This window comes from Aphis gossypii, unplaced genomic scaffold, assembly GCF_020184175.1.
Source record: "Aphis gossypii isolate Hap1 unplaced genomic scaffold, ASM2018417v2 Contig00482, whole genome shotgun sequence".
NCBI classification, from domain to species: domain Eukaryota; kingdom Metazoa; phylum Arthropoda; class Insecta; order Hemiptera; family Aphididae; genus Aphis; species Aphis gossypii.
In genome coordinates this window covers 78,707-88,980 of record NW_026083128.1, presented here as the reverse complement: position 1 = coordinate 88,980, position 10,274 = coordinate 78,707, and the positions used below count along the sequence as shown (strand labels likewise).

The 10,274-nt window shown below is 29.9% G+C and overlaps 1 protein-coding gene across 1 annotated transcript; it reads right to left on the bottom strand.

The window, feature by feature from the left end:
- Window positions 1–5,901: 5,901 nt before the first annotated feature.
- On the bottom strand, window positions 5,902–9,200 carry LOC126554396 (uncharacterized). The gene is made up of 2 exons (XM_050209471.1): window positions 7,009–9,200; window positions 5,902–6,338 (listed from the first exon to the last, which is right to left on the bottom strand). Exons 1-2 carry the CDS (start codon window positions 8,678–8,680, stop codon window positions 5,902–5,904), a joined length of 2,109 nt encoding a protein of 702 aa, XP_050065428.1. The 5' UTR covers window positions 8,681–9,200.
- Between the last annotated feature and the right edge of the window lie 1,074 nt (window positions 9,201–10,274).

Below are 10,274 nucleotides of genomic sequence, written 5' to 3'. Positions count from 1 at the left end.
TTTAACAGGGCAACTAAAGGGAAAAATCTAAAAATTGAAATTTTTTTAAAATTAATGTAACTTTAGAGAGCGTTTTTCTAAACGTGTGAAGTGGCGCGCTTGGCAAGCATAAACGTTTTCTAATTTCTTTCTAATAGCGTTACAATATCAATACGGTAATAAGAAATTGTTTGTAGTTGACTTAAATATATATTCATAAAACATTATAATGTTAAAGTTATTTTATTCAAATATAAAATATAATATAATTGTTTAAGTACAGAATATGTTAATATATTCGTCGGTTTATGGACGAAAATTTTACGTGATAACGTCATAAGAAAACATTGATGAAAAATTGTATACTTTTATGAATTTAATGGAATTATTATCACTGCATTATCATTATTTTGTATAATACAAAGAAGGAGTTACCGAAATAGCCACGATCGTATTGTAATCGCAAAAAAAAAAACAAAAAAATAAAACTTCGTCCACGACGCTGAAGCCCGCACAAATAAATGATATCTCCAACAATAATCAAACGGTGAAAAAAAGGCCAAGTTCTTAACTGCTTCCTCCCAAAAAGTTGGCCTATCAAAGTAGTGAAATCTACATTGCGGCCAAAACTAGTGTATACCTCATTCAGAAACTGGCTAATTCTTAAACAATACAAATAAAAGAAGAGTGTTGCTCTTTAATGTAAGAGTGCAGTGAAGTTATGAATTGAAAAATAGCTAACTTGGCCACAATGTAGATTTCACTACTTTGATAGGTCAACTTTTTTGGGAGAGAGCAGTTTAGAACTTGGACTTTTTTCACCATTTGGTTTTTGTTAGAGATTGTACTTTTCAAAATTTTATATTTGTGTGTGTGTGTGTGGGACCACATCTTACCTTAAACACATGGGTAATATTAAATATTATAATATAAAGGGAAGAAACATGCGGCTGTTATGTCGACCAGCACTACTGGGATATCGACTATCGAGAATTGGGATAGCTTCATGCTTCACGCGATCACAACGCGCGTCGTGATGCAAGCCGCAAGGGCGGTCGGGTGGCCGCAGCTTATCGCAGATCGGAAAGACGGAAAACTCAGTATTGTAATTAATTCATACATTTAGGTTGTAAATGGCAACGTTTATTTATGACCAAATTAGGCAACATTGTATAGCAAAGAAAGTGATGGTAATGAAACATAATTATAATTAATAATTATTATTGATATTAGTTTTTTTTTTAATTCATTAAAACACGATGCGCGCCCTATTGACATTCCGGTGAATTAATTCTTTACGTATCATAATACAGGCGAGATGGTTTCTCTATAGTATCTATACTCAATGGTATTACTTATATTAAGTAAGTATTTGAAATTTTAAAATATTTTTTTTTTTAACTTTCTAGGTTGTACTGTTTTACACTGATAATTTTGACAATTTAACCATACCCATATCGGTCATAATTGATAAAATATGGATGATAATAAGTAATAAGTACAATGGTTATACAAATTATCTAACAGATTAATGGTAATTAGATATAATCATATTTTTATTTAATTAATTAAATGTGATTGCATGTAAATTTTGGATTTTTCATAAAAGAATTGGTTTGTGTATATTTAAGAGCATTTGTGGCTAGTTTTTTTTTCTTATTAATGCATGCTTATATAACAATTTATCGTGGAAATAATTTTAATAATGATACTTAGGGTGGTGCTATATTTTTTCTGTAAAAATCTTAATATGTCTGAACATCTCTAGGGAATGGTCAAAGATTTTTTTCAAAATATGAATTTCTTCAATAGATATAATTAAACAAAAATGTTGTTAAAACTGAAATTTGTGTAATATAAAGTTTTTAAAAGTTCAAACATTGAAAAAGTGCTCTGACGGTTCTCTATGTTCTTATTTTTACAACATTAAAATCGGATCATTGTTTTTATATTATAGATTGCATGTATGTTTTAATACATTTTTATTATTTAAAGTACAAATATTAGGTACACTTCTGGAATAAAAATATGAAATATCCTTTATAAATTATAATTAATATGATATGAAGATTGATATTAATATTTATTAACTACATTTCGCTTCTTTAGTATTTCCATCAAAAGACTTGCAGATTATATATTATATATACATTTATATTTTAATAAAAAAATTGTGTATTTTATTTAACAATACCTTATACCTACTATAATTTATTATCTTATCATTGTGTTATATTATATTAAGCACTGCTCCGGAAAATGTTCTCCACCCACTCTCAAATGCAGCAAATACATTAGTATTTCTTAATACTCTGGGGCATCGTGTACACTTCCTGGCCAGTTAGCGTCTACTGCATAAAATTCATGTCTTGGATCACAAACCATTGTCACATTGATTGAATGGTTGTCATTTCTTTCGATATATTGTTCTTTATTTAAATTTGGCGCATCAATATTGATCAATGTACCATCAATGCAGCCAGATTCACTGAGAAACCCACCTTTTTCAGGGAACGTCGTTGGTATTTTAATGGTGTTGTTGGGCCACTTGACAATATTTTGGAACATATGAGTGACAACCGCATTAACGACCCTCTGAATACACCTACTGATAGATGAAGTTGATATTCCATGAGTAGCTCCAATACCATGTTGTTGTGCACCATTGCCGAGCTAATTCAATGCAGTCAATAGCTGATGTTCTGCTGTGATTGCCTTATTTCGAATACTCACATGAATTAGGATATGTTAAATCTTACTTAAAAAAAACGCTACTTGATTTTTGTTAAGTCGAAAACATTGACGGTACTGACGGTCACATAAGTCAAAGTATACTCGGTCTCTATATCCTCGTCGAGGTCGTTCGTCATCATAGCCATCATCATATAAGAGCCACTCTAATCTTAAAATAATAATTATAATCCTAAAATATAATAACAGAATTTATAGAATATGTAGAATATGCCCGAGTAACAATTCAAGTTCAGACAATGTTCTGTCGATATCTATTTTGAGTGTCGGACACAGTGCTATATTGGTTCACAGAAAGTTTTTTGGGAAAATTTGAATACCGAATTTTAACTTGGACGACACCGTGCAGTATACATTCTCTGGTAAAATAAGACACTGTGGACGCGTGCTCTTATTTGCCGTGTTTAATCGATTCATTGGTCGGTTCAGAAACCGTGCATGGGTGCTTTTATTTACCTTGTTTAATCGATTCAGTGGTCAGTTCAGAAACCGTGTATGGGTTAAATTTAGTAACCTGCACTATAGTGCCCCCTTTAATGCACACTTGGTGCTACAGTTAAAATTTTAACCGTGCTATGGTGCGGTGGCCTACACAGATATTTTCAATGTGAGGTATTATAACATTAAAAAATGTTATAAATATATTACAATAATTTTTAAATTTTATTCATTTTTACAAATGAACATTTAGTAAAAAAAATACCAAACGAGATAATGGGTGGTTGACCCCCCCCCCAAAGAGTAAACGCCACTGCAATGGTGGTTCACTATGAAGCTATCAGTTTTCATTGTACACTAATTAAAATATTTATTCTTAAAAAATGAGTGTACAAAGTATACTATTAATGTATCCATATAAAATCTAAAATTAATATTAGCCAATTAAGAAAATAAAACCTTGAGATATAAATACGTTATTACTTATTAGTTATTAGGTACCTATTATAGAAAAAATATTTTTCATTCAACTGTTAGATTATTATATTTTTAAACATAACATTAATCAACTTTTTTTATACATAATTTTTAATTGTAATAGCAAGTTTAATATAATTAAAAAAAAAAAATACATTTTATAACAAATGTGCTTCTTGCACTAAAAAAAATCACTCAAATTTATTATTTATTATTTTTCTTTGCTAGGAGCATGACGTATATAATTGTCTGCTACTTTATGAAAAGTATTTTCGTCATTTGAATTGGAAATGAAACCGGATAAAGCTTCTATAACAATAAAATAATGATAAATAATTAGAATTTATATATTTTAAATTATAAAAAATTTTAAACTCACTATAAATGATAGTATAGAGACTTAAATCGATAAACTTTTTTTTGGTTTTTCCTCTGTAACTAAAATGTTTTAAAACATTAGATGTAAAACAAATATCAATTGCTCCTCTAAGTGCTGCACTTAATGATAATTTGCCAACTTTTAGTATTATGTAGGTTTTCTGAAATAAGTATTTGCAGTATATTCATTATATTAGGTATAATATTATAATTATTTTATTGAGCACACAAAATAATGAACTTACTAATTCTTCCCTATTCTTTAATGACTCACTATTGTCATTTTTACATAATAACTCTTCAGCAAGTGCAAGATCTTCTAAACTTGTTGATGGTAATAGCTGCATGAACGGAGATGGCAAATTTGGTACTGGCATAGCTAAATACACGCATTCGACAGTCAGAAATTAATATTTTTTCTAACAGTTTTGCATTACTATGAACAACTGATGCTAGTCTTGATAAAGATCCATTTATCATTATTAAATGGGTCATTACTTTTTCGTCGCGAATTTTATAATATTTTTCTTGATTTGATTGGATTGTATTAAGTAGATCAATTTTATCAGCAATGGTTTTTAAATAGTCTAAAAATAAATATCATATAGGTTATAGTATGAGACAATTGTGTATCAATAATATATTATATATTTTATATACATACCATTCTGAGATGATTTATCATTGGAAATGTTTTGATTACATACAATTGAATGGTCTGTCATGCCAGAGTAATGTTGCGTCCCGACTAGGTCGATTCATGCATCAACGTACAAAATGAATACGTCGTGTTCAAGTATAAGTTAATTATTTATTAAAATAATTCTTGCACGAATACAAATATTATAAGCTTAATGTAAAATATATAAAATAAGATGGTGAGTGGTGTTACGACCGGCCTCTGAGTGTCATAGATATCCCTATTCGTTGGTTATACAGTAACCGTCTGTCGAGTTCTTGTCTCGATCCCTCTTATATATGATTTCTTACAAGAGTGGGCGGTGACTTCGTCATACGAGGGGTCCCGGAACGACTGCTTGTGTATTCTTACCCATATTCTTATCGAATCGTTAAGACACCGAGTTTCGACTTTTGCAAAGAGACGTGTGAATTTACTTTAATTGTCAAATTATTATATTAATATAATATTCTACTATCTCGTGTCCTGTACTCGTGTGCCTGCGGTATTAATTTTACAAGTTAGGAAATTTGACATTGTATGATCTTATGCATATAAAATAATCGATACGGACAGTATAGGTCCGTAACACCTCCCTACCAAAAAAAAGATTTATGTTTAAATCTTTAAACAGAAATCTAAAATAAAATTTACATGTAAGATTTCTTAATACTTAGTGTTAGTGTTTTACAAAATTTTAAAATTTTAACATAGAATATTATTATTATTTTTTTTTGTTAGTCTCTTAAGTTCTAATTAAATATAGTAACGTTCATAGACATTATTTGCTGAAAATTAAAGTTATTAATATCTTAATTTAAACAATATATTATATGACATATATTTGTCTTACAACTAAAATACAATTTTGTCTTATAATTAAATACATAAACATTTTTTTTTTTTTTATATACATAATTTATATATGTGTGACGCTCCCTAATCTATTGGTCAAAATATTTCTAACTTTTTTCATTTACACAACTTATAAAGTTGTATCGGTCCCATATCCTTTATAATATAGTTAAACAGACATTTTGTGATTGTTACATCTGCTATGGGGTCATGACTATGGGTTATATTATGGTTGGTTTTACAAATTAGATCATGGGTCTCCATTAAATTTAACATTCTCCCATTCTTTTCTTGGTAACCTATTTCGCTTGAGTACAATAATTTACTAGTTAGTCCACTTATATCTAGAAGTTGAAGTAATTGTCATTATTATCGGTATATGATGTAATGTTTAGCATTCTTCTGTTTAGTCCCAATTTTTGTAATATTTCCTTGTCTGTTGTCCCATTCCAAAAAACTATGACTGGTGTTTTGTTATCAGTGTGCAAATATTGGTTTATATATGTAGTAGACAGAGTTGTTCCCCCTTTAAGCTTTAAACTAGCTTCTAGTTGCCCCAATAATGGTAGTAACAACTCTGGCTTATTTCTAAACATTCTACCAACACTTTGCATTACCTTTTTAACTTCCTTATCCTGAAGCATTTTGAGTTTGTTTGTCGTGGTTAAGACTATAGGTTTTCCTTCTAATTTTACTGGTTTATATTTTTCTAAACTGTTTGACATTGACCCCGATACAAGTAGTAAATCCTTCCTATTTATCATAGTGAATTCAAAATCCACTATGACAAATTTAATCTTGTCACTGTAACATAATATAATAATTAATACATATATATATGTAAATATAATATTAATCCCTTCCTTCCTCTCTCTCTTTTTTTTTTTTTTTTATTTTATTTTATTCCGCTCCAGACGCTTGTAAGTTGTATTAGTTCGTCTATTAGTATTGCTATTTGGTTACACGTTGACTCACGTATCTCGCGCACTAGTATTATTAAATTAAGTGTCATCGTAATAATTTCGATTATTGTATTCATTTCAATCATTGTATAGGGTATTTGTAGTTGTTTGTTCGCAATGTACATATGGTTTGTTAAACACGTAGGCTCATTATGAGTATTATTTTTGTCTAGCACGTGTCGGAATACGTGATTGTCATGTCTAAGTGAATGGCGTAGCATTATTAAGTATAGTATACGTCTGGGTATCCTTTCTTGAATTTGCTGAATTGGCATTATAACTAATTTATTAATTTGGCAACTACTTAATTATTTGAAATGTACAATAAAATTTATCTTGACTCTCAATGTTTTCTTATCTGTAACATGAGAAGATTTAATTATATTCGCGTAACTTCATTAATTTCTCTTGATAATATTAGATGTCGTCTAGTTCTATTTTTTGATCGTATTTGATTTACTTTGTGTCTATATTTTATTATAAGTATACCGGCTACTATTATTAGAATGAGATAGAATAGATATGAGTGAAGGTCTGTAGTATCTTTATTGTTTTGTTTGTCTTTCTCTTCTTGTATAAGTTGTTTGATTTCTTCTATAGATTTCGAGTATTGTCCTAAGTCAGTTAATTTTATTACGGAGTTGGTGTGTGTGTTACTATTATTGATTTTTCTTTTCAAAGTCGTGGGAATTGTTAAGTTTGTTGTGATGCCTACATCGGAGATTAAATCTTTGTAGTGTGTGGAATTTAAATGTCTACTTGGGGTTAGCACCATTTGTGGCGTATAGCCCCTGCAGTCTTCGTTTAATGCTAGCACCCCATTTCCAGTTAGTTGTATATTTATGGCCTGGTCCCTATTTTCGCAAGAGACAGCTACATTGTCAGTGGTTTTTATTGTATAAATCCACGCATTTTGATATTTTAATCGGTGATAAATACTACGGGTGATGTCAAGATAGTGTATGGGACAAGATGTTGGAATACTTGACGGTTTTACGAACAATTCAACTTCACACGGTAATTCACTTGCTCCTAGTCTTAGGGGTTGTGTCTCGGGACATAAAGTACCCATGTTTATTAATCGACATAACATCAGGTGGTTCATACACAATGTAAGATAATATTCGTGTGTTTTCGAGATTGCTATGTATGAGTATTCAGGAATAATATGAATATAGTGATCATTTTTCGCAACGGGGAGTGGTATTACGTGATACAACGTTAATTCTACTGAATTTACTAAGGGTATTATTATTTCAAAGATTAAGGTTTCGTTTTTATAAATAATATTAAATTTCGATATTTTACTTAATTCGTATAGCGATACTTGGTTTAAATTAAACGGTAAGCTTTGTTCTTTAGGAACTATTAGTGAAATGTCTTTTAATTGTTGTCTTAATTCATTTACGGCTATTACGCTAGAATGCATTATGCCACCTTGTGCAGCAATTATTATTTCACATATTGTGTCGGTTTCAAAACTTAATTGTTGGAATAATAGATTTAATGTATTTATTTGTTCATTAATATTAGTTCTAGCTTCTACTATATCTAAATTTATTACTGTTTGATTTACTGTATCTGCCAACCGATTATATAGTATACTTAATCTATTTATTTGAGCCTCCATCTGGCCTGCCTCTTTAAATGTATTTGCTGTCGCCTTTAGTACACTAATTTGTTTTTCTATTATTTTTAATAAATTTTGTTGACTAGATTGTAATTTTTCAATTTGGCTATCGTATAGTTCCGCGTCAGTATCATCTAATGTTCCAAATAATGTTTTTTGTACTCGTCCTATTAAGTTTACTAGGCCCCTCTTTTCCCGGTTAATTGTATCTGTTTCATCTATCGATTGCAACATAAAAAATCTTTTCCTAGAAACTTCCTGTTCGAGACTGTTAGATGTTAGTTTGAAGTTGTCACAAGTAGCTTTAAACATACCTTCGTATGCTATTGTTAAGTTGTTACATACATTTAAAGTTTTTTCGTAAAAGTTCATTGTGTCTTTAGTACGTCGATTGAAATTATCTAATTTCACATAAATCAGTAATTTCCAGTCAGAGTTAGTTAAACGTAGTGGCCCTTGGTTTTCAAAGTACATCCCGTTCTCTTGGGTAAGCCTTGAAATACGATATGGTTTTGTTTGAGCCAACGCCATCTGGAGCGTGGAGCATGTTATTATAATCCTAAAAATTTATTTTAATTACGCATATATTTATTTTAAATTAACCTACTTTTATTCATTTACTGTTGTTTTATATAATTTATTTTATTTCATTAAACTTCTTAATATTATTTTTATGCACCGTTACGTGCCTCCTCCCTCTTAATATTACAATATTTTCCCTATCTAATACGTCTGTTACCTCATAGGGACCTATCCATAATTGATTTAATTTATTTTTCTGCGTTTTGTCTCTCAACAATATTTGATCTTTTACGTGTATTTCTATAGGATTTTCATTACTATCATAGTTTTGTTTAGATTTTATTTTCCTTTTTATTAAATTTTCCCTAGCTATTTTATGCGACTCTTGCATTTTTTGCTTTAAATCAAAATAATAATTATCATAATTATATCTAGGTTCTGGTTCGTGGGATAATTTTACTGGTATTTCTAAACGTCTTCCGAATAATAATGAATATGGTTGATAACCTGTTGATGTGTGTTCAGTAGAGTTATATACGAAAAATATTCGTAAATATTCGTCCCAGTTGTTGAGTTTTTTGTCGACATAGTGCCTTAGGTACTCTGTAAGCGTCCTATGCGATCTTTCTAAACTACCGTTTGTTTGTGGGTGGAATGGGCTAGTGTTTATTTTATTTATTTGTAATAAATTACACACTTCGGTGAATATTTTACTTAGAAAATTGGTTCCCTGATCGGTTAATATTATTTGTGGTATGCCGTGTGTACATACGAAGTTCGTTACAAATGCTTCGGCTATTGTATTAGCTTGGTGATTGGGTAATGCAATCCCCATTGAATATTTAGTTAGGTCATCTTGTAATGTTAATATATATGTGTTTCCTGATAACGTAGTGACTAGTGGGCCTACGATATCTAGAAATATTTTTTCAAATGGTTCGGAACTTGTTGATGTAATTTGCATAGGTTGTTTTACCCTTTTATTTGTAACCTTCCCCTTTTGACATGATTCACAATTTTTTATGTATTCTACAACGTCTTCTTTTAATCCTTTCCAGTTAAATTGGTTTTTTATTTTCTTTATCGTCCTGTGTATACCTACGTGCCCACCGATTTTAGAGTCGTGACATTGTTTGAATATCATTAACTTTTCATCGTCACTAAATTCGAACTTAGAACAAATTATAATTTCTATATCGGTACTTCGGAATACATGACGAATCATGGCACGTACCTGCGCCCATTCTATTTTGTCGTTAAATCCTAATTTATTCATTGCTAATTTATGTAACGATTGGTCCTCACAGAACATTCTTAGATTTAATAATGCCAAATAAATATCTTCGTATGTGGTTTTTTGTTTATTTTTATTTTTTATTACCATAAACATTATATACCTGTCTTTATTTTTTATATAGTTAATTTCACCTACAGCTTTACACGGTGCTAATATTTGATTATTACAAAATTTTTGTTTCAATTCATAATTTATTCCAGACATGAAGTTGTAATGTTTTGCTATTTCCGATACTATATGATATTCCTCAGGTGCTTCTAGTAAAGTACCGTGCACTTCCTTTATGTTTTTATTAGTAATAAGTTG